The 25,226-nt window shown below is 39.2% G+C and overlaps 1 protein-coding gene across 1 annotated transcript in view; it reads left to right on the top strand.

Annotated features, from left to right (window-relative positions):
- The window catches only part of PIK3C2G (phosphatidylinositol-4-phosphate 3-kinase catalytic subunit type 2 gamma), a 208,728-nt gene that overhangs the window by 103,096 nt on the left and 80,406 nt on the right, over window positions 1-25,226 (top strand). The window contains exons 18-20 of the mRNA XM_068401615.1: window positions 20,234-20,414; window positions 21,749-21,856; window positions 24,141-24,233. Coding sequence (XP_068257716.1) covers window positions 20,234-20,414; window positions 21,749-21,856; window positions 24,141-24,233 — 382 coding nt within the window. The remainder of the gene's footprint in view (window positions 1-20,233; window positions 20,415-21,748; window positions 21,857-24,140; window positions 24,234-25,226) is intronic.

The raw sequence follows: 25,226 nt of genomic DNA, 5'->3' as shown, positions 1-25,226 counted from the left end.
CTGATGCTGGGATGTGATGGATTATAATGACCTGCTTGTGGAGTTGAACAGGACTGAGGAAGCGGAGTGGGTGTTGCTGGGGAAGGGAATCAGAGCAGGGCTCTGTGCAGATCTCTCACTTGTCTTTCATCTGTGCCTTTCATCTTTTTTCCATTAGAAATGTTTTATTGTTGCTTCCTTCAAAAACAAAATAGAGAGCCAAAATCTTTCCTGTCAGATACCTCACATAATCTTTGCTTGTCCCGGAGGAACATTTGGGGATGTAAACCAGAGTAGTAATAAATCAGGAAAGCTTTTGACAAAACATTCATCTAGTTCTGTCACTTCAAATGGGTAATTTTCAGTCATGAATTTGATGGATGTGGAGTTCTTTTGCTCTTTATACTGTGAAAGACTGCTGGAAAAAGGTGACTGAAAGTAACCCATGAAGCTATGTCCTTACACTGAAATTTGCTTTAAGTATTCATTGAGTTAAGCCAATATATGAAGAGTGACCAGCTTTAATAATCTGAAATGTCCAAATCATAAATAATAATGGTAGCTGAAATTTAAAGAATGATGCAAATTTCCCAAATCAGGCTGTAACGATTTTGGAGAGTGAAATCCCCAGTCAGAAAGCAAACAGCATGGAGAATCTCCTGTGATTCTCAGCGGAGCAGCTGGTGTTGTGTTTCACTGCTGAAAAGTTGCAATCCTGCAGGTGAGAGGGGTCCTCTGGCAGACTGCTTCTCTGCCACTGAGTCGTGGTGCTACCTGGTGGTCATGGTCATGATTACTGAGGTGAAATGTTAGGAGAGGACACCTCACTTTAAATTTGTCGGATATAATGTCTAAAATTTTATTTTCTTTGCATTTCATGCTTGCATTTTTTACTTTTTACCTTTTGTGAATGGATGGAACCTATTTCATTATGATCTCCTTTGTATAAAGCTTTTTTTTCTATAAATGGCAATTATTGTATGCAAAATGAATCTTGCGGATGTTTCAAAATTGCATCAGATTATGTAAAATAATTTATAAGTCTTGCTCTTTTATAGGTCTTTTTCTCTTTCCATCTTAGCAAGCTTTTGTGTTTTAACTATAGCTGTTTGAACCAGTTTTTGGCAAAATTTGCCTTGAGCTGCCCTAGAGACTTGTGTTCAATCCATTTTTCTTTGAATGTGTCACAAAGTTCTTATCGCGTGACTTGAATAAATGCAGTGCAGGCTCTGAGTTTCTTGGGTTGATATGGTGGGAGTCCTCATTTATAGTTATCATGCAGTTGATCACAGCCTTGTCTGGCAGGTTTGAGTTTAGTAAATCATTCCTATTTCTGAACACTTCCAGTGACATCTTTAGGGAAAAGTATGAATAAACAGAGAGAGGCTTCAAGTGGATACAGGACATTCAGCGTAATGAATTATTGGTCATCTTAACGTTGCTGTCAGTCGTATGTTTCTGTGGTTAATATTTCTACGTTTAACCATCATTCTCCACCAGAATGAAAGCTAGGCCTTGGACCTTTGTCTAAATGACTGAAACATTAGGAAAAGGAGAATCATGAATTAGACTCTGTTGAATATGTTCCATCAATACATGGTTTAACAGAAAATTACTTTGTGACTAACGAGAATTTTTCTGAGAAAATAATTCCCTAATTTTAAACCAAATAATATTTAAAAAAATATCAAAAACTAATAAAAGGCAGTATTTCTAGGGAGGAGAGGGAGAAGGATTGATAAAACATCCTCCCAGGTCAACAGTGCAGAATTACTATGATTCACTATTTTTCGGTATTTGCACATGATGAGTAATTCAGGATTAAATTCATAAAACCCTTGCTGTTTGAAAATATTTCCTTAAAAGTTAATTGCTTTCTGAATGCTCACCCATACTAAATGGTATATTACTCTGTAATCATAATGTTGTCATTTGGATGGGGACCAAACTAAAAATAAGCTGAGAAAGGAAATAAAGAACTGTCAGATGAGTTGTCTTTGCATGGCTCTTTTGCTTGAACAACACTGCTAACATGTTGTAATAACTTGCTTTTAAGCAAGGGAATTATGCAACGGACCATGTCTCACGTTGTTTCATTCAGTGTTTTCTTGGCAAAGAGCCCACTTGGTTGAAACTGATGTATGTTGGACCTTTGAATTAAATAACAGAAAGTGACCAGTGAATCTAAAAGGATTAAGATTCCTTCCAAATCTAAAGCCTGTAAAATTCTACCCAATAGTTCATACAAGCAGTAGACATCTCAGTCAAAAGACAGACAGCTTGAACTGTTCTTTAGTTTCTCCTGTGGTATCTATAAAATACACAGAATACTGTTTGGTAAAGTTTATGATATTTCTTTGTTTCAGAAAGAAAATTAGGCTACAAGAATTAACTTTTGTCTCTGAAAGGCCATTATTCCTATATAAAGATATTCAAAGATATGTTATTGCAATATTATATCAATAGTGGGTGGCTGAAGGATTAATGTGAAGTAGTTAGGAATTTTTCACTGAACTTTTTTGAAAAATGTTCATCAGGATCAAAGCTTTTCAAAGAAACATTGAGCTTGGTTACAAACATTCAGATGGTATCTGAAGCACCAGATAAAATTGAAAAATAAGTCTTAATACTTATGCTAGTCACTGGAGATGTGAAAGCAGAGACTTGTGACTGAGGTAACCCAGTGAATGCCACACTGAGCTATTTTGAATTATTTATCTGTGCCTCCCCCCTCCCCCCAATATATTCTTGAAAAGTATTCCATTCATTCTAAAACAAGTCACCAGCATTTTTTCAACTCAACCTAGAGGAGATACAATGCATATTTTAAGACAACCCCTAATACAAAGGTTGTTATATCAAGTACCTCTCCTCTTTGTGTTTATCTGAATTTCTTAATCCTAAACCATTAACAGGTTGTCTTACTTCTTAGCTTGAAAACAGACTGTCTTTTAAATATAATAATTCATGAAATACCTTTGGTATGTCATCTGGCTTCTGTTCACTGATGGCTTTTACTTGAGGGAAAACCCGTTTGCTTATGTTTGAAAAAAAAGGGCATTATAAGGGTGTTATTAAGTGGAGGGTGGGGCATAAGACGGCATAAATTGCTGGCAGCGTGGATGCAGGAAATTATTTGGTTGTAAATTTGATCAAAGCTTCAGTGGTGGAGTAGCTGTTGTTTCTCATTTGTCTATCTTTCCTTCAAAGAGCTAATACAAATTACCTCCACAGAAAATTTTAAAAGGTGAATACAAATTTGTTTCTGTTTATACTTTGTTTCTACTCAGTTCAGGATTTTGGTAGACAGAAGCAAAATAACATACTGGCTGTTGGTCTTATCAGAAAAAATATTAAAGGACTGAATTTCCAGGGTGTGTTTGAGCCATGCGAGCAGAGTGCAATGGAGCATTTGCAGCTCTAGAGTGGTGCAGGTTCTGTTGTGTGGATAAACAGAGGTGAAAGTAATGCCAACACCTTTTGTTAGTATTATTAACATTAATAATGATGAGAAGAACTGCAGAGGTGATCAATTTTAAGATGTTTTAGGAGATGGCTTTTAGAGATTGACTAGCCCGAACTAGAAAAAGGATTTCTCTACTGCTGACTGTTCTTGCTTCCCTTATAAAGGATCTAGACAAACCATAGTGAATGAGCAAGTAAATGAACCATCTTGTTAGTATAACTAAGAATAGTAAAGTCCTCATTAAAAGGAGAGAGAGCACTGAGATAGGTATTACAATAATATAATATAGTAACAAAAAAACTGATGGCCACTTGAATAAAGAAGCAATGGCACGTACACAAGTGGGTGATCTTTTCGAATCAGCACCATCCCTCTCTCACAAACTGAGATTTCCTTTCTCATCTCAGCTAATAAATGGCTTGGAGCGTTCAAATCCTTAGACACAAAGGATGACTCTAAGTATTTCAGTGTAAATAACAAAGCAGCCCTCAACATCTCTCTCAATAAAATCCTGTTTTATGCTTCTGACTCTTCATTTTTCTAGCTCATGTACAGGGCTTATATCCAAGTAGATTTTTAAAACAAAATCTTTTTTCCCTTACATAAGTGCTCAGTTTTCATGTTCAGCTTCCCCCAGCAATTGTTCACAGTCTGTCATCCAGTGAAATTAAAATAACTGTTCCCCCGAGGCTTTCTTATGCTCCATTCCCAGACCAGCCTTTTCTCACACGTATGCAGTGCTGTTCTTACATATACAGATATACATGCACTGGTACACACACTTTCCTGCATGCAGTCTTTATAATCTAATCTATGGTGTTTCATGTTTGGAAACTGAAAGCTTTCTTCAAGATTCACTTGGAAATGAGTAGAGGATGTTAATTGCAAAGCAGCATGCTTCAGGCAGTTGAAAGGGTTGAAACTGGGAATTCCCTCCACCCAGCTCTGCAAACATTTCTGTCTCTCCTACTTCAAGATCCCAATTATTCTCCCAAAATTAGAAGTCTGAGCAGTCTTCACTGGTTTGAGAAAGGAGGGAATTGCCACAGTGTTCCCAGTGTCTGCACAGAAGTGTGGAACTATGTTTGAAGTGATGCAAAAGAGGCTTTAAGCAGGCTAAGGGGTAAAGAGTAGTCACTGAGGGAACTGAGAAGGATAGCAACGCAGAATATCTTTATACGAGGAAGTATGCAGAAAAGCAAGAGGAGAGCAGAGATAAGTAGTACAGTAAGTAATATAGTTCTGCTGTGTTCTCTAAGAAATGAGAGTTAATTTTTCCCAGCTGTGAAGTTTAGATTCAGGTGAAGACCTCCGGAGACAACTGGGAGATCTAGAACCGCTTCCCAAGCATTATTCCCAAGTATAACCTGTGCTGTTACTCTCCCCTCTCTATATAGTGTAATTTTGATTTGATTGCCTATATTGCTGCATGTTCCTCTGGAGACCCTTGTGCTTAGACGTGTAACCACTCTGTGCTTCTATCTCAGTCTAAGTTATTGATTCTGGAAAATAAACAGCCATCAACTTCCCTTTCAGAGGAGCCACAGGAGACTCATACTTGATCATTTCACACAAATCCTGATTCTAACTGAACTGTCCTCCTTTGCCTAACGTAGCTTTTCTAAGAACCTGGAAGACTGTAGGCCAAGTAGTGGTAATTAAATGGTCTGCTCTTTCAGAGAAAGAAGCTCTTACATTTTTTGCATTGCAAACATGCAAGAGAGTGTTGTCCAGCCAGTGGCATAGGCAAAACTCCAATCTCTGCTGTTCTGTACCCAAGGGTAGTTCTGTCCGATGTGGTTTAGACAGTGTAAAGAATAATGTGGAGTCTTTGTTCATACCCTCAAATTAATCTATATCACAGAAATTTTGAAGTATTTGCTGTTCCTGTAACAGCTGGACCCCAGCTAGAAATGCTTGCCAGAAATTGCCTTTCAGTTGCAGTGCAGTTGACGGGACTGAAGGCAGACCAGAGTGGCATTCACAACTTAGAAATGCAGTTCTTTACCTGCTTATTCATATTGCTATTTCCAAAAAGTTATGGTGGTCAACAGAATTTTAAGTCTTCCTAGGGTGAACCACCGTATCCTTGAAGGTCTGACTGTCATTAGGTCATATCTTTTGAAACCACCTCATGTTCTGGGTACTCATCATCATATGGTCAAATTGCACTTCTGTTCCTTCCCCTGTCTCAGGAACTCTCCCAACCTGCTGCTGAGGCCAAGCCCTTTCAACAACCTGATCCAATATCAGAGCTAGCTCTGCTTTGAACAGGGAACAGACCAGAGGACCTCCCGAGGTCCCTCCTGATATCAGCTGTTACATGTTTCTGTAAGTTACAAATGAATTCTGTAACTGTCTTGGCTTGTTTATTGATTCAGTTTCCACAGTCCTTCAATTCTTGAGCTATCATAATGGCTTGCAGAAAAAGTGCTCTCATCTTAGGAAGGATAGAGAATGATATATTTCCTAAATAAGCAACCTGGTAATAAGTATCATCTGTTGGATGGAGACTTTCATCAGTAACTTTCTCTAGTGTTCTGCACAGGTCGTGTTACAGCTGAAGATACTATCGTGGTGAAAACCACAGGATAGGATCCCAGACAGACAAGAATGGTCAAATGATTTGCTCAGCCCTGAGGATCTCCACTTGCCATCAGCGATGACAGTGTTGGGCTACTGCAAACACTCCATCGCACAGATGTTAATACTATCTTTCACACAGAAGTGCAATGAAGTATGCTTCCTCCTACCTCTTGTCAGTTCCTTGATATAAAAATATTGACATTCGATTGTAGCCAGTGAGGGATTTTATCTTTTACGTTTGAATAAGAGCAAATGGCATAGCAGTAGGGATGTGCACTTTCTTCTGTAACATCTGAAGAAACCCAGCCTGAAGGCAAGCTGAACAAACCCAAAATTATTTAGTTTAAAAAAAAAACCAAACAAACTAGAGGGGTTAAGTTCAACACTGCTTATATGAAGAGTTGTTTCTTACACTTTTATTCATTTGTTTCAATCAGAAGTTTTACAAATATATAATAGAAAATATGAAGAAAAACTGCTAAAATGAAAACCTTTAAGAGAAATTACAGATTACTCCATTCTGCCCATATCACCAGTCACATACTTGGATATAAAAGTTCTGCAACTAGGCAGAAAACATAAAATTTGATGATGGTATTGTTTGAAAAATAGCTGTATGAAAAGCCATAAGTTATAAGTGACAGCAAATGCTCTTTAGAATAAGAAACCAGTAGTTTTCAATTAGTGTTAAATGAGAAATTATGTTATGTCAGCTGATACTAAATGGGTATAAATGTCTGGATTAGTACAAAAATATCTGATGTCTAGAAAAAAAAAAAAATTTACTGAATTGATATTAATCACACTCATTAGCTTTAGTGTGGCAGCTGCCATCTTGGCTAATGCAGAAGGGATTGAACAGGGATTTCCAGAGCCAAATCCATGGGCGTGGATTAATTTACGGTCACTCTTCGTGAATGCTGTAACACATTATAACATTACACATTTTTAACTGTGGGAAGACCTTGTTTGTACATCAGCAAGGGAAGTGGGGTTCTGTCCAGGAAATAGAGCATAGCTATCTGTAATAATTATCCTGTGAGCGCTGGGTACAGAAGAGGTCAGACAGTAAACAAGATTTCAGCGCTTCTTAGGGCTTGGCATAGCAACGGCTGATAAAACTCTGCTTACGTAGCTCAGCTAATTTCTACTTTGACCTGTAGCATTTCCTTTGTGGAGTCTGGTATTAGAAGTCAGTATTTATTCTTCTACTTAACCTTCTCCACAATGTCATTTCATTGTGTGTGATGATTTCTATCACGAGAAGCATTTTTATTAATTAAATTTTTCTAATGGGCATGGCTTAGACAGCTTCTGAGTGACTTGCATAACTCACAGATCTCATGTATGTGTTTTTGTTGAGAGAGCAGTTTGTTGAAAGGAATTTAAACAGCCATCGTGGCAAATATTCTTGCAATTGTCAGTGCTTTGTGTTATGTGTCACTCGTACATTGCTTGGTCATGGTATGAAAATGGAAAGTCACTTAAATAACGGCCCATTTTAATTTTTTCGCATCAGTTTAAAGCTGACACATGTAGTCTTTAGCTGTTGCCCTGCTTTATCATCAGGAGTTTTTTAAACAGTAATTTGCCTGTCTCTGTAAGGCTTGCCTACGGCTGTCACCCCGTGAGTACTGCCACTGCTTTGCTGATAGAAATAATATGGCACTTATCCATATTAATTTTTGACACACACAGATTTTTGCTCATTCAGCAGAGTATGTGTCTAAGGAGAAATGTGGTTGATTCAGGGGTATTCATGCAATAAAAACTGAGTAAGCATATAGTGGGAGAGGGGAGGAAAGTTATGATTTCTGCCTCTCAGTCTGTTGTCCAGCTGCACCCTCACATGGACTGAGCATAAGGACAGCACTTTGAGTGCAAGAAAGATACCTATAGCAGAGCCAGGGAGTTTCAAAGTCCCAGTAGCATTTTGTGTCAAATGGCTGATCTATATTTATTCTGCCAATGCAGTAACTGCCCCTGGAGAGCACACTCCGCTCTTTACCTGACTCAGGACATATGGAAATATGACATCTGCTTACTGCAATAATACTTCCACAAATGTGATTGTGAATCTTGGAACTAGAACTTTTCATCACAACTAAATCTTAATTCTGCTTTTCTCCTGAGTGAAATAATGCCTGGGGCTGATATTTTCTCCCATATGATTGAAAAATGCTGGCTATATAGTACCACATGGGAAGGAGGTGGCAATGTTATTAAACAGACCTGTTTGCCATGGCATTTACCTCTGTGGCATAAGGGCAGCTTACAAACAAGCACACAGCATCCTATTAGAAGGTAAATAATCCTTTCCTCTTTTGAAAAGCAAAACAAAAACATAGAAAAATTAAAGAATTTTGCCAAGGTCACCCAGCAAGTAAAATCAGGAATTCAAGACAGATTTTCATTCTTCTATCTGCCTTAAATTCTTCTGGCGTTAAAATCTAAGAATTTTAACCCCGAGCCTATACGATTTGATCTGAAGAGAGTCATAAAAGATTTCCTTGATAAAAGCTTAAGAAGTAATACCTTCTTGGTTAGGGGTTCATTAAAAGGGAATTTAGCTTATTCAAAAGTTTATTCAGATCTGGTCCCCCGGTTGAACATGTCTCAGCAGAGCTAAGATGGACTTTTAAACCTAGATGAAACGTAGCGTCTACTACCCAGCAATGAAAAAGAAACAAGCTGTCTGAAATAAGAGATTAATTTCAGCAAGCCTCTGCAAACTAAGCCACCTAATTTCATGTAGGTCTATGCCTCACTTTCCTACTGTGCCTGCCCTCCAGCTTTTCTGTTTTCCATGGTAACTAGGCCAGCTGTCGACTAGGAAAATACCCTTGGGCCAACTAAAAAAGAAAAGTTTTCTCTTACTGATATCTTACAGCAAGCTTTCCCTGGTACATGAGCTTAACTTCAAATTCCCACTTCTCTTTTTACAAAGCCAATATTTAGTGGCAATAAAGTGGTGAAATGGAAGGAAGATCAGAACAGACCAGTATTTAAAGAAAAGAGAAATCTAAAGATATTTCCTTCTCTGCTCTGCTCTCCTCTCCTACCTTTGCAAAAGAGACTTGCTATATATAAAGGGGAGCAAAAAATGAATAGAGACCAAGAAAAGAGGAAGAAAAATAAAATCAGAGTGGAAGAAAGAAAACAGGCCTAGAAAGAAAGGTACGAAGGGAACAGAAACACTCCTCTTTACAATGTAAATGCTTGTTCTTCTGTCCGGCTACTTACAGGAATGAGCTGAGAAGAGCTATCTCTCATGGCCTCCTCTGCTTTTATTAAAAGAAAACGTGGTAGTAGGTATCATCTTGTTTGAGGAAGACTGCCGAGTAGCCTTATGCATAAGGTGAGCTGCAGTCTGAAGAGATTTCTGCCTTAGAAAAGTCAGAATCATGAAAAGATGAAAAACTGTTATTGGGACTCTAGAGACTCCCCTTTTGAAAAGTCTGATTTTCTGTCTTATGTTCCCTGAAAACAAATGAGTTTTGCTAGTTATTTTTGAAGTGCAGAGGACCATATGTCTTCATGATGCCACTTTATTTGAGCTATGGAGGTTTTCTCAAAGTCATTCTTTTGACAAAGTCACACGCACACGTGCACAGAGGTAACAAGTTACAGTGATCTGATGATCTGATGGATGCATCCTTTCTTGTTGTGAAGCATTGGTCCTACTACTGAAGCTGTACTCTTCAGTAGGCTTCTTTAATGAGATGCCACATGGCAAATTGCCAGAAAAAGAAGACTCAACATCTTACAAAAGACATACTCTGTTGGATATGAAATACTTAAAACAAAGTTTTGCAATCTTGTAAATACACTGAGGTACTGTCACTGCTGAAACCCCTAAAGCAGTACCTGCTGATGGCTCTTTACACCTCCCTATTCTTCTGGAGGCAATGATCTGAAAAAGAGTTCCCTTTATTAGATATTGGAAAAGAAGATAAGCAGGGCCACCAGCTAGAGCAGAGATGTCCAGATGAAAGTAAAGATCCAGAAGAGACAGACATGTCAAGAAAGAATGTGAAATCAGGATCCTACTTCTTACACCTGTATTAGCTGCCCTTAAAACACAATGGATTTGCAGACTGGTTCTTCCAGAGAGATTGCAGTGATGCTGCCTGAAAAGAAACATTACTCCACATGTATTTAGAATGTATCAAGTCTCATCTATCCTTCCCCTGCTGTTGGCATCTGGGCACCTTACCTGTAAAAATCTGAGACTTTACTTGAAAGATAACAGCTTTGATTGTAGACATTGTTAAGTAAAGCAAATTCTTGTAACTGAGTGCAGAGCAAACAGGAAAATTAACAGCCCATCTCAAGATCTACTGCTCTACAGAATAAATTCTTTTGAATGACATAATATTTGCAAAACAATGTCACTCTCTCTTCCTATTCCCCCCACTCCAAAACCAAATCCTTCCCTCCTCATGCCCAGGGTGAGTCATAAGAACGGTGATCTGAAAACTCTAGGATGATAAAGTACAGATCTGGATCAGAATGTATGAATAAAATCTGGAACTGCTCCTAATATGAGCAGCCAAAGGCCATAATGACCTTGCAGAAAGACAATTTTAGTTTTCTCCCTGAAGCTACTTCTGTATTAGTATGTAAAAAAAAACAAAAAAGAACCAAAAAGCAAAAAAGTGCATACAACATTTTAAAGTGAAGTTAACCAAAGTGTTTCAGTGTAACTCAAGTTTAATTCTGCAGTTTTGTGTAAATCTGGATTACCCACTACATGCAGAACCATACAGAATTAGTTCTGTGTCATACATTTTGTTTTATAGTGCAATGAGGAATTTTTTGTTCCAGCTGTGAATCTAATGGGAAACTACAGAAGCTATCCAAAGCCATTTTGGTAGACATGAACTACCCAAACAACAGGCAGATGAAGAAAAACATTTTCACATTCTCCTCAGTGTATTGCTGTGATAACTGTGGCCTAAATTCAGATGCAGTACAAAGCTTAGCAACTCCGTTGGCTCTAGTGGACTGCTTGTACCTGGATTAATTTTGCGTTTTATTTATGTGGTTTGGAAGTAGAGTAGCTTAGTCACTTCCTGTATCCAATTAATTGCTGGCATATTTGGACATCATCCCATTAAAAACCATGGGTCTGCTTATTTTAGTGGTGATTATCCCATCTAATCTCACTCATTGCAAGCTCCCAATGCAGTTACCCACTGGGAAGAGTACAACAATTTATGTTATGCCTGGAATGAATGGTGTGTTTCAGTTCCTGTGCCACAGATTTGCTCTAAGCTATTAAAAGATAGATGGTTTGTAGTTTTCAGGCTTGCTGATTCTGGTGTAAGTAAGATACTGCATGACATTCTGACAACAGCATGGCATTCATTCTGAGGAGAAAATCCGCAATTTTGAAACAAGTGCAGGCAAGGTCGTACCTAGTGATGTGAAGAAAGCACTGGCAAAGATAGAACCAGACTTTTCAAAATTAGTGCCAGACTTGAATGCCATGTTTCTCATTGAATGCAAAATAATACTGTCACCTTGGTAATCTTCATGCAGATATTAAAGGCAATACATTTATTAGGCAGCTTTTTTCTTTTTATTATTCTGAATACAGTTTTTGGAGGGCAAGGTTAATCATTCTCTTTGATTCTCTTTACTGAGACAGTGGTATTTTTACTGTTAATAATTGGGAGCAGTTAGACCTATAGTTGCAGTCCTGAGCTTAAGTCACTCCTGGCATTAATGACTCTTCAGGGTGAAGGCATTTCATTTCTGTAGCTTTGGATTGATGCTTTATTAGGGTTGAATCTTTGGTGGGCTGTGAACCCTCACTCACAGATTCTGAAGTTATCCGAGGTCAGCACTCTTGTATACAGATATTGTTGGAAACAACCACTAGTTCTGTTATGGTGGTGTTCTACTGCAGGTATTTTTTGTGTTCATGATAGTGTGTTAATAAATTTGGTCCTTTGCTGCTTGCAGACCCCACCCAATGAAGAGGAGCAGACTAGAAAGAGACCAACTTTGCTAACAATGTGGGGGTTTTTGTTTTGTTTTGGTTTTTTCTTTTTACAAACTGGAGCATAAACTAGATGACATTTGTAGTACTTACATTGACTTTAACATGTCCATTCAACAAATTGGAGAAGACATGTTCTGAGGGTGATCGTTTCTTGCTTAGACCTTAGACCAGGTAGCATCCACTATTTGGTAATGATAGTGGTACCTGTGCACCATTGTATTCTCCTATTAATTCTTGATACAGTTAATTTTCAAGGTAAATCCTCTTTCTTCTCCAGACAAAACCAGTTTTATCTGGAGCTTATTTTCTTAATGCAGAAGTGTGTTCAACTAACTATATTATGTATTAAATAAAACATTTTTCTGCTAGGCAGCCTTAGCAGAGCTTGGCAACTTACTTGCATAGCCTTTGTTTTCACTGATCTGCTAATTTTTTGTGAGTCGACAGGACATGCATTCCACAGTTAAGGCATTCAGGGGGAGCGGGGGTGTGGGGGGGGTGGAACTGGGTTGATTGAATTGACTGGATCAAGTGTTTTGTCTGGATGCAAATTGTGTTGCCTTGTTCATAAAGATCTTTGAGAGGAGATTAGCAAATAATGGCAACTATTCCCTCCACTCCCACAGAAATGTGTTTCTCAAGCCTAACCAGCATACTTTATAATAAGTCTGCAACAATTTTTTGTTGTCTAAGGGAAACCAATGTGTTAGACATCTGTTCTGAGTTATATTATTAAAAAAGAATGAGAAAAACAAAAGCAAATATATCACACGGCCTTTTAAAACAAAATTTCACTTTAAGCAGAGGTATTTTCCTTTCAAGGGTAATGCTTTGAAAAATGAGTCTATAAAAGCAGCTCTGTTATATGAGAAGCAGGAGGTGAAACTGACTGCAGGTTTCTTCTGTGAGGTGTGTGAAGAGCCAAAAGTGGACAGGTGCTACAAGCTACTGAACAGCTGCTACTCTTGCATCCTGGAGACTTACTTGGTTAGAAAGTTTCAGAGAAAATATTGTACCTCGCTTCACTCGGTCTACTCAAGAAATGTAAACTTTCTTTCTCCTTTTGTTCTAGAATAGAAAGGAAGAAAAGAAAGATCAGCAGATGAGGCAGAGTTCTGCCAGCCCTCTTGTGCCTCTCTCTGCTGGCTTTGTACTCTGTCAAAGAAAGGGAGAGTGAAAGGGAGTTCGGTCTTGGTCCTTCCAGTCAAGTGGATGGCCTCACACTGTGTTTCTGTAAAGCTATGGAAAATGCCTAGTCCTACAGTCACTTGGGAGAACTGCTATGTCCCTTCTGTCTTTGTTGTACATTAACTCTTCTGCCTAATTGACTTTGCTCCCCATTCTCCCCTGCAGAAATTGTGTTGTTCTCAACATGTTAGGCATTTTGTGGTTCTCAGTTGTTCGTTTGTTTTCATGTCTGTAGCTTTGTTGATTGCCATGCCCTAATAGGTCTACACAGAACAGTGCTGTTGTTTTCTGTGTTTTCCCTTCTGACTTGTAGTACATAAATCACACCTTCCTAGAAGTCGGAGTTAGTTTAAAAAGTGAGGCGTTATCCTGTATGTATTTCTTAAAGGAAGTTGACAGAGATAGTCTGTATGTTTCTCTTGAATACAAAGGACCATGACAACAAAGCCACTTTAAGGCTTTCCAGCAAGGCTGATGAAATTAAATTTTGCTGCCCAGTGAAGGTCTATCTCACCGAGGCTGTGAAGGAGGCTGAGAACTGAGATTATATTGCAACAATTGCAAGTGTTCCTTTCTGTTCTCTGAAGCAATAGCTGCTATCCTACAGATACATTGCTGGGAGCTTCAGCAAGTTCAGTTATCCATCCTAGGCACTGGCAAAGAGATCAGAAAAGCCACAGTCATGTTTGCCAGCTTGGCACTCTGCTGCCTTAGAGTTTGGCTGTGTCTAAAGAGGCCGTGCCTGAGCAGGCCAGCTAGCAAGTGAAAAAGGTGAGTTCTGCAGACTTGGCTGTACTCTGCAGAGGAGTAAGGGGAGTTGTGGGTGTAGGGCATGGAGGACGATGGGTACTTGCTAGAGTCTGGAATTTGCTGGAGTTGCAGTGCTTGCTATGTTGATATCTCTATCAAAGGGATTATTCCCGTTATCACTGGCAGGGAAGTAAAAACCTTGTCCAATGTAATCTTGGGGAGATAAGAGAAAAAACTAAGAAAGGTTTTACTTGCAACTGAGTAATTAATAGCAGCAGTTGCCCACTCATCCTCATGGCCCATCACAGGCTAGATGGAAGTATGAATCTTCAGCTGCACATTTTTGTCATCTCTCTCATCCTTTTGTCTGTGAATAACTTGCAGTGGGATTTAAGAAGCTGCAAAGCCCAAATGTAGCACCACTGGCAAACCACCCCTGTTACTTACTTTCCTATTTAAAAATGCAAACAGTAAAATGTTTTCTTCAAGGAGTTGAAAATTAAATGTCATATGCTTCAGGTGTGTGCCATAGCTCCATGGCACAATAGAGCAGAAAGGACAGCTTAGGAGTGCTGCAGGATGTCTAATGAAAATCAAGACGGATGGCAACCTCAGACATGGAGGCTGTGCAGTGCTAAAGTGTGTTTGTGTGCTAATCTTTGATACGAAGGGCTGTGGAGAATCATTTTAAAACAATTATTGATATAATGAGCAGCAGTTTTATACTAATGTTCTCTTCTTCTGTGACTCATCCTGCCTCTAGCTTAATGAAACAGAAAACAAGCATGAAATATACCTTCATAACAAAGTGTATTGACTTCATTGGTCAAGTTTACCAAAGATTGACCAATGACAGTAAGTACCTCAGCACTCACCTTAAAACCCTAAGGCATCTCATTTTCATGGTGTGTCTCTGACTTCAAAACACCTGAAGCAAAGAGTACACAGTGTGTGTGCTGGTAGGCACAGCTTTTGTGTAATATATACCAGATGAATTGGAAACTAATTATCTAAGGTCACTACTCTGATGCCACATGTAAATAACACAGTCAAACTGTGCCTCGGTCTTTCATAGCAGGTAGGGGTTAAACCTGCAACAAGACACTGGAGATCCTGGCCTTTTCTTGTTTTTCTGTTGGTTTTTTTTTTTTTTGTGACAGTGTGGTTTAACTGGCTACCTGCAAGCTAATCTGTCCCATCAGACATTACTCTCTGGTTCACCTTTCTTCTCCCCTTTCTGAAGGAGACAAAGAGCAGATGTTGAAGCAGCAGAGTTGCCTGAGCAGCCTCACTCTGCCACTTGTCTGCCAAATCCAACTCAGAGAGCAGACTGAGTCTGCTGCAAGGCCTTTAGAACCTCAGCTTCCCTCTCTTCCCACACCACAGAAGCAGAATGAGGCCAGCTCACCTGTTTTGGTACCAAGATCCATCCAATCTCGTTCCTTTCCTTCCTTTTTTTTCCTCCTTTTTTTTTTAATTTCCTTTTTCTCCATAGCTGCTGGTTTTAGCCCTGTTTCTCCTTCTCTGACACAGCAGCCAACTCAGCCTGGTTCAACCCCACCTTCCCTTCTGCCCTGTGGTAAAAATGTCTCCAGCACACTTGTGTTTCTGTACCCAGAAAACACATACACGTGCTTCTGCAGCTGTGGGTGCCAGAAAAGGTGGTTGAAGCCACCTTGCAGGCATGGAGTGGGTGCATGAGTGTCACGGTTTAAAGCTGGGCCAGCTATTAAACCTGTGGCAGATGCTCTCTGTTAACCCTCTCCCCCGCCCCACAAAGGGAAAGGGAAAGGGAAAAGGGAGAGAGGCTTCCGGGTTGGAAAGTTAAAACAGTTTTAATAAACTATAATAATGAAAAAGAGTACGATAACAATAATAGAAATAATCAAATATATACAAATATATATACAAAACCAAGATTGAGCTCCCCTGAAGTCAACCACGTCACCACCGGCACTGCAGGGCAGGCTCCGGGAAGGCCCAGGCTGGGCCCAGCGACGGTCGAGAGCTGGATTCAGGGATGCACGGATCGGGATCGGGGGCAGCAGGAAAACAGATGGAGTCCTCCTTGGACACCGGCCATAGCAGAAAAAAAGACCGAGACCCTCGTGATCCCCCCCCTTTATACCGAGAATGATGTGTATGGGATGGAATACCCTCGTTGGTCAATTTTGGGTCACCTGCCCTGTCCGCTCCCCTCTGCAGCTGCGACCCCCCTTCGGCTCTTCAGTCGTAAGCAGTGAGGAATTCAGCAGTGACCTTGGTTTCTCTAAGACTAAGTACAGCAAGAGCCTTACTGCACAACATCCCTACCGGTGCCTCAGCGATAACTACAAACTTCGAGCGTTATCAGTCCTGGAAGCAGACACTGTCTGCAAAACATGCAGTTAGTTTCAGAAAGTGCAGTTACTTAGAGGAGACTTAGCTGAAAGTAAAAATCACTGAAAGGAAAATCGGCCTGGTTTAGGCCAAACCAGGACAATGAGGAAAGAAGAGGAGCAGCTGCTTGCAGAAGGAAGTCGGTGGCATCTTTCAGGGCGCCCCAGAATCTGACTTGGACCCTCTGACTGCTGCTAAGTAGGGGCATTCTAGTTTGCTTCTTTACTAAATTTCAGGTCAGCATCCTTCTTTTTCCAGGCCTGTTGTGCTATTTCTCAGAAAGTGACCTTGGGACACTGTGTCTGAATTACCCTGGCCTTGCTGAGAACGAGGGTGTTTGTCCCAAATCAGAGAACCCTGAGGAGTGAGGAATTCTCTCTGTTGTTAGGAGAAAGATCCTCTGTATAGGCCTGGCATAAAGCCAGGCTTTTATATTGAGTTCTGTCTTGCAGAACTCTGTGAAAATTGTTAGGGGAAAAAAAAAAAAACCCAACTTCACATATTTCCTTACTGGCAGCCTTGAGTTTTAAATCATTCCAATTTTGTCTTCCTCTGTCACATCTAGGCATCTTGTCCTAACTTGAAAATTTCATTACTGTCTTGAGCATTTCTCCATCCTGCAACCTCAGAAGTTGCAGACTATCCTATCTCCGCTGAGTTCTCGCAATGATAGGGTGAAGATGTGTGGGTCAGGAAACTGGGAAGACAGAATTACAACTGCGTATTTGTTCAGTTGTTGAATAAACATTTCAGCAAAGCCTACAACGAGTCATCACATTAAAAGCTGTCCTTTGTATCCTCCTTGGGACTGCTTTTATAAAATTAATATAAAAGTCAGACCCAGTTAATCCAAATCATTTTGCAAATTAAAGTCTACAGGCTTGTAAAAGCATACCTACCCCAGCAGGCAGGCAGAAGGAGGCTGTGCTGCCTGTACTGCAGTCGCCAGACACATTTTGAGTGCAGAGCCCCGAGTCCCTCATGGGGCTGCTGGGGAAGCACGTGCACTGTCAAAAGCTGCAACGTGGGTTCAGGCTGTGGAGTGTGTGCCGGGTTGCAGCTGGCATGGAAATGGATTTTACCAGTGAGATCATGACTGCCTCAGCTTTCCCCATGGACTGGGCTCAAGAAACATATGTGAAAGGTTTCAGACTCTATACATCCTCTGTCCTCATGTATACCTTATACATAAGCTATCTGAATCTGGCCTATAATCCTTTCTCAGGTAAAAAAGAAATCTTTATATCCTATGTGTGTATATAAGATTATTTTCTGTGAACACTCAGCCATAATAATAATCAAAAAATGGATCTTCTAAGTTGATCTGCCTTATGTAGGGAGTAGGTCTGTTTAAAATAGGAGTACATTTTGGTTTTGCTGTTTTGCTTCCTGTATGTGAAATCCTAAGCCTCTCATTTTAGGGAAATAAAAGCTGTTTTAATGTTCTGTATATCTGAGAGGATTAAAGGGACATTTCAAACATTAAAAGGTAGGCTTTCTGGATTCCCTAAGTATGTGCCATTAAAAATGGGGTAGGTGAATTTATATGATGTAGATGCCTAGGAGCTGATTCCAATGCAAGCCTAAGTGCAGACAGAAGATTCCGCACCAACATAACCTGGCCAGTTCAAAATACAAATCAGAGTGATGTTGTCTTTTCTTAGGTGCACTTGCACTTGTCTTTGCAGGGCAGAAGTGAACAAGTTCACTCTGCCTGTGCTCCAAGAGAAATGCAAGCTGTTTAGCTGGACTGAGACTGAGCTGGACTCTGCTTCAGTAGACTAAAACTCCTGCCCATGTGACAGTTTGGACTGTGCCAGTAATGCTTTTGATTAAAAATAATCACCGAGCCTGTTCCCGACTTGCTGTTGAAGTGGACAAAGTATGATTTTGTTTAAAATCACCTTGTTTGCCTATAACTGAGCTCAAAGACAACTGCAGAGTGTGATTCAGTACCCTAAACATATGCTATTTTACACAGCATGGAGTATCTGAGACACCTGCATGGGAGTGGTACACGTGCGCTATTGCCTCTAGTGGACCCATGCCCTTCCAAGGCAGTAGCTGGAGCCCAAATAAGTTTTCCTAGAATATCTAAAATAGCACGAGGTATCTACAGTTAAACAAATTAATCCCATCCTGTGGAATCTTGGACTTAGTCTTCTGGAAATCTGGAAGAATTAGTTTATCCACCACCATATATACATGTGCTCTCGGCCGCCTTCTGTTTGTGGAGGGTTCAGGATAAGAATACAGATGCCTCTCTTTGCTGGGGTTTGCCTTCCACCAGGCACTGCAGAGACAATTTGTATTTCTTTCTGATCCAAAAAGTAATTATTTGTTTTTACTAGACTACAGAGAGAAATGTCATTTCAATCTCCTCCGGAGAGTAGTGATGATAAACTTCTATCTCTTCCCTTTCATGTTTAGGCATTTCTGATAGAAACACCACACATTCTTTTAAGATTTTCAGTACTTATAAACCCTTAGATGTTCAGAGGTTTTGTGTAACTGGAAAGGCTTTTCAGAAACCAGTAGGTGAGATTATTCTGCATTGAATTATATAAGAGAAGAGGACCTGGAACGATCATTGGCTTATAAAAGATGACAAGAATCCCTCATCACCAAAAGATGCATGGACTGCGGTAGCAATGTTGTAATGCCTTATATATGATTTGAAGGAGTTGAAGTGTCTATAGGAATTACAAGTTTTTACCTTTAAATGTCAGTACTTGATATATATCTTGTTCTTGCTTTTTGTTATCTGACATATTCATATGTGATGTGCCTTGAAAGTCAACAGCTTCTCTGATTACTGTCCTGTGAAAACTAGCGTTATTTGTTGGGTTTGAGTAACCTCATCAGGTAAGGGAAACTGCATTAAGATTCAGATATTTATAAGGAATTTAAGGTTTGAAATGTTCTTAAGGATGAAGTTGTGGGGAGGAAAGTTCAGACAAAAGCAAAGAGCAGTTCATCAGTCCTTCAGGCAAAGGGAGATACCGTGCTATGGGTAGGATGTTAGTAGCAATATGAAGCTGGTGATTCCATCTACGCTTATAAAAATAAATCAAATGTGTACAGAACCTTTGGGCCACATAAGGAAAAAATTTCCCAGTGATCAATTCAATTAACTAAAAAAAACCCTAAACCCTACAGCTTTCCTGGCCCAAATGAATGTGTAATTAGAGAAGACCACATGGTAAACATGAAAAAGAAAAAGTATGTTTTTGGTTTTATTTCTGACTTTTATGTTGGTAATAACTCCAGTTCCAAAGCTTTTACAAACTTCAGTAGAATTAAGAGTTGAGTTTTTGCTCTAGACCAACGCTTACCAGTAAAGAAAGGAATAAAGTGGGCTCATTTCACTCTTTTTAGCAGTATAGCCAATTTCAGAAATGTCTCCTCGACTTAAAATAGTGAAAGCTTCTGGAATTGATGATACGTGTGAAACTAAAATGGTCTTTAAATGCACCTCCTAGCTGAAAGATGTGCTTGATTGTGTATGTGTACTGGCAGGAGGGAAAAAAAAGAATAGATTTAGGGATATATATTTAAGACTAGACTTCAAAAAATACAACTTATTTTAGCTTTGTAAACTTTTCTTGCAGAAATAAGAAGCAATACAGGCACTGCACTCTATATGACAATAGCAAATGGCAGGTTCCTATTGATTCAACACACTTGGAATCTCATTAGTTATCAGATGGGACTTGGGTACTGCCAACAAATAAACAACATTTTTTTTCTTTCTCTGCTGCCCAAAGAAACCAAATACAGATTAGTCTGGAGTGCATTTATTGTTCCTGCTAGAAGTGATATAAAATAAAAATCAGTTTTAGATACACAGATGTTTTTTCCCCTCCTTCCTTCAGGCTGTTGAAGACTGCACAGGATGAAGTTCATTTCAAAATCTGGTATCAGAAACTACTGGCTGCTTTCGAGTTCTGTGCTGGAAAAATCCTGAACAATGAGTTTTCTAAGGAGGGGAAACTTGTCAGAATTCTAGAAGACATTGCCAAAAAAGTAAAAGCTGCCAGTGACCCAAAAAGAAAGGTTTGTTAAAAAATATCTCCCCTTCCATCTAAGTTTTTTTCAGCTAATTTTATTTTTTCTAAGGTGACAGCTCTTTCCTATAATACCCTTTATAACCCCAAGATTTGACTAAAATTTGTAAAATTTTGTGCTCCTCTGAAAACGAGTAAAGTCATATTTAATGGGACAACTCTCATCACTATTACTTTTGAAGTCAGTAGATCTTTTAAGCCATTTAAATTCCTTCATTGGTAGTTTTTCAACCAGACTTGGAGGTGGCCAGAAATAATGGCAACAAAGCTGATAAACATATTACTGAAAGGAGTGCTCACATTCAGCACCTCATCCCAAAATATTTGTCTCCTGTAGAGCTGCAGTGTTTCTTGAAAACTTTGCTAAGAGTTGTCCTTGACAGGCTGAACATCCTCATTTCTTAGCAAAGCCAACCAGAGTCAACTGTGCTTAATATCTCAAATATAGCATTGAGCAATTAATGCTGTATGCATATCTGCAGAGATGCATTCCTGGCAGTAGAAGGCTTTCAGTCGTCTTCTCCAGTGAGTGCAGCTTTTATATTGTGTAGGTACATTTCCAATTCAAAACTGCTAATTTTCCAAGACAGCTGTTGTTACTTACCTGATGTGTAAAACGGTTTCTTGCTGAGATCTCAGCAAGACGGACCAGAAAGCCGAATAAAAATATACCTGCCACTGCTGGTTATCATGAAAGTTATCATGAGTTCTTTTTGCCTTGTTAAGGATTCAAAGATTTTCAAAGGGTTTTTCAGAAAACCTTGTGTTGCTACTGAGAGCAGCAAAGCAAACATGGAAGTAAAAAAACAAAAATATTTGCAAAGAGAAAAATCCATGTAAAGAAAAAGAAATAGTAGTGATGCATTATACATTACTGATGCATAATTCAGATTTTACAGATTAATCTCAAAACTGCAGTTACTGTGATATGGAGAAAATCCCAAACCTTGCAGTTAACACACCTACAGTTAGGCAAGAGATATCACAGTGTTGAGGCAATAAGTTGTCCAGCAAGGCAAAAAAGACATGAGATACAGCAGAGCACGTACAGGGCTAATCAGCCCCTAATGAAGGGTATTGAATCTGAACCTATATGACAGCATGAACTGGTAGTGCATCTAGATGGTAAAAACATGAATGTGGAGTAAAATCACAGTTCTTATTTTTAATAACTGCACCTCAGTGTGACCTCATTAGCTGTTATAAGGTTAGAGGGATGCTACTAGCTCCAGAAATTGTACAGCTTGTTTAAAATATAGGAAGACAGTAAATGACTGAAAAGCTGCTGTTATGTTCTCTCATGTTGCCATTCTCATGTTGCAGGAGGTGTTAAAGGTGGAACTCAACAGACTTCAAAAGTTCTTCCAGGAGGTAAAGGTTTGTCGGCTTCCCCTGAATCCTGCACTTGTTGTCCAAGGCATAGAGGCAGATGTAAGTCTAGCTCATGCAATGGATTATGTTTTAAATATATATATTTTTTTTTTAAGTATAAATGAGGAGAGGGAGTGAATGGTTGCATTGACTGGGAAATAATCTTAATGGTGTTAAGCATAAGTCATCTGGTGAACTGACATCCAGTCTAATCCCCTTGACACTGAGGGCCTTTGTTGGAGGCAGAGGTGAAGCGGACTGGTGGGGGGGAGTGTTGCATGCATGTCTCACCTTGCGCAGCAGCAGCAGCGATTTCAAACTCTGAGCAGCCTGCTCACAGCTCAGCTTCCCTGCCATGGCGTGGGATTGGCAAAGGAATCTGGCTTCCCTGAAGCTGAGACCTGGTTACCATCCTGCCCAGGTAGCTCTTGGTGGCAGTTTTTTCTCATCCAGGACTCTCCCCTGTCACAGATGGGAGCAGCTAAAGGTCTAGAGCTAGCTCTCTTTTTGCTGAGGTGAGACTAGGCACATGACTGAGAATTGCTAAAATGTTAAATATTCACAGTAACATACCTGTGTCTGTTACCCCTATTAAAAATGACTTAAAAATGAAGGAAACAACAATGCTCTTTAGTGTTACTTGACTTTACTTTGACCACGGCCCTAAGACTCAGTTATTCATTGTTTAGAAATGTATTCGTAAACAATATTACACCAGGAATAAGCTGTTCCAGCTCTGGAGAAGGAAAAGGTATCCAGCAGCAAAGGAAAACAAACCTGAAGAGCCATATATATTACCAGTTATAGCTGCTTAATTACAGCAATTTGTGCTCTATTTTTGTTCTCTGGTTCATTATCCACAGTGGACCTGCTTCTAAGAGGTGCTGATCCCTTCAATTGCCTTTGACCTCTGATTCTCCAAGTAATTGCTATTCAGCCTTGATGTTGCTGAGAACAGAGGTCTTCCAGCACCCTGCAGGCTTGGGCCAATTGTGTATGATATGTCAGAAGAATTTGAAGCCTGCTGCTTCTCAGTGCTTTCAGACTTTTTGGAAATAATGACTAATGGGAAGGTATCTCACTGTACAGTCATGCTATTTATATTGCACCAGCTTGGCCGGACAGATACCAAATGTTTAAATATAAGTCTCTGAAGAGAGACTTTTTTTTTTAATTTTTCTTATATTGTTATAGGCTATTATCTTGCTATAAATATATGCAGCTCCTTGATTGAACTGTATGTCAGTATAATCATGCAAATTAGAGTTTTTAAGTGCTTATAATTACCTAAATTTAATTCTTTTTGGTGTCATGTATTGATTTTACTAGTAGCAAGCACTGCTTCCAGCTCTATCAGCAATGCATTATCTCACAGTAACCTTTCAAGCACTTACTGAGACATTTCAGTTGGCAAAATTCCAGAGGGGGTCAGGATTTCATCATCAATAATAGCTATTGCATGTCACAGAGGTATGATAAGGCTAAGACAATATTTGCATGCTTGTACCATGCTTTGAGATGTTTAGACGAAAAGCAAGAGACAGCTGTGTCTAGTAGGGGTTTTGTTCAAATTAGCCTCCATCACACTGCACCCAGTAAGGACAGCAGTAGCTCCTGTGGGGTGCTTTTTATTTCTAGAAACCAGGCCATTAATTTACCATTGTCTTTGGTTGTTTTTTTCAGTACGTTTCCCCTCCTCCCTTTTTTTAATGATGATAATAATACCACCCTAACTCACACAGGATTTGCAGCGCTTGGCTCATTAATGCTTTTTGAAGCCCTTTGAGGTCTTCAGGTAGAAGGAGCTGTAAGGCATGAGAAGTCAGAGTTTATGTTTAATTAAGATAAATTCCACATAAAATAGATTGTGATTTTCAGAATTTCCTGTATCCTCAGCCAGAGTGAGGTCACCAAAGAAATTAGCAGGTTCTTTGCTTCCGTAAAGATTGTACGATTGGGCAGGTTTTTTTCAGAGAATAATATGACCAAAAGCTTTTCAGTGCTTTACAGAGTCTCATTAGATCAGTCTTATGTACTTTGTCCACACACTCCCAGACAAAGTTTGTCATTAATAGGCCTGGGTGAAAATGAAAAACAGTTAATAGAGAAAATATTATCCATTCATATAATCTGATTATTGAGTGAAACAAATTGTCTGGGAAAAAGAATTTCTCATTTTCCTGACCCAATTAAACAGTCAATAATTTCAAGAATTATTTATTTTTGTTACCAATGCTACTGAGCAGTATTTAAAGATGGTATCTTTTTCAGAGGTATTGTATTAGCCTGATTTTTAGTTTATGTGACACTGTTGTTCTTCTCTCTCATCTTTTTTTCCCTCAAGTCATGTTCGTATTTTACATCCAATGCTTTTCCATTAAAAATCTCTTTCATCAATGCAAATGCTCCAAGTGGAAACATCAATGTTATTTTTAAGGTATGTTCTTCCTCTAATCCTCAGTTCCTTTTGTATGGAAAATGTTGATTTGAAATTCACCTGATTTATGTTTTAAACCTTGAGCCTGAGAATCTTTGATTTGTCTCTGTTGTTCACTTTTCCCAATTATTTTTGACACTAGAACTTTTAATGGAATATGCTGAGGCAGTGCACTGAAGTATCAACTTTTTGATCGGTAGAGAATCAAATGACTTCTTGTGTTTTTTTTCTTAGTGGAGACAACCAGGCTTAAATATGAAGTTTATATTTTAAGCCTAGTTTAAGTCTCAGGGAAGGGATAGTTCAGAATGACTGAATCCAGTAGCCTTGTCCATATGTCTCTAACAAATCAAAATACTGGAGTCTTAGAGACTGTATTTGCTATAGAGAACTAATTGTGCCCCCATCAGCCAGCGTGGGGGAATGGGCTGAGTAAGAGGGAGGTGGAGGGAACAGCAGAGGAGCTCTGTCTCATTGGAGTTACCTGTAGAACGGACTCTGAAAATAAACCCTGGTTTATTTTCCGTCTGTCACCTTCAAAGCTTCAGAGTTCAGGACAGCACTGTGTCCATCTGCAAAAGACAATACATGCAATCTAATATTACTTTCAAAAGAACAAAAGTTTTCCATAAGAGTGGATACAGTTTTTAGAGGACACTGAAGTTCATAAAATGGCTGATGGATACAAAAAGGTCAATGTTGGAAAAGACATTATTTCTAGATCTTTTGCAGTATCGTGTTCCAAACCAGAAACCTAAAAATTGATAAAAATAAATTAGGGGGGGGGGAAAAAAGGAAAAAGAAATATAATTCTAGGTCGTCTTGAATTAAATTGACCTTTAGAGCAGCTGTGATTCTCAGGAATAGAAGTATGCTTTCCAGGCATGTTAGGGGGAGACTAGCAATGTTAAGTTTTTCTGAATATTTATAAAGCTGGCTCTTACACTATATCATCTGAGAATCAATGTTAAATAGACAAGTTCCTACTTACTT

Source organism: Nyctibius grandis, chromosome 5 (assembly GCF_013368605.1).
Source record: "Nyctibius grandis isolate bNycGra1 chromosome 5, bNycGra1.pri, whole genome shotgun sequence".
Lineage (NCBI taxonomy): Eukaryota > Metazoa > Chordata > Aves > Nyctibiiformes > Nyctibiidae > Nyctibius > Nyctibius grandis.
The sequence above is the reverse complement of the archived record's forward strand: the minus strand, read 5'-3'. Positions and strand labels throughout refer to the sequence as shown.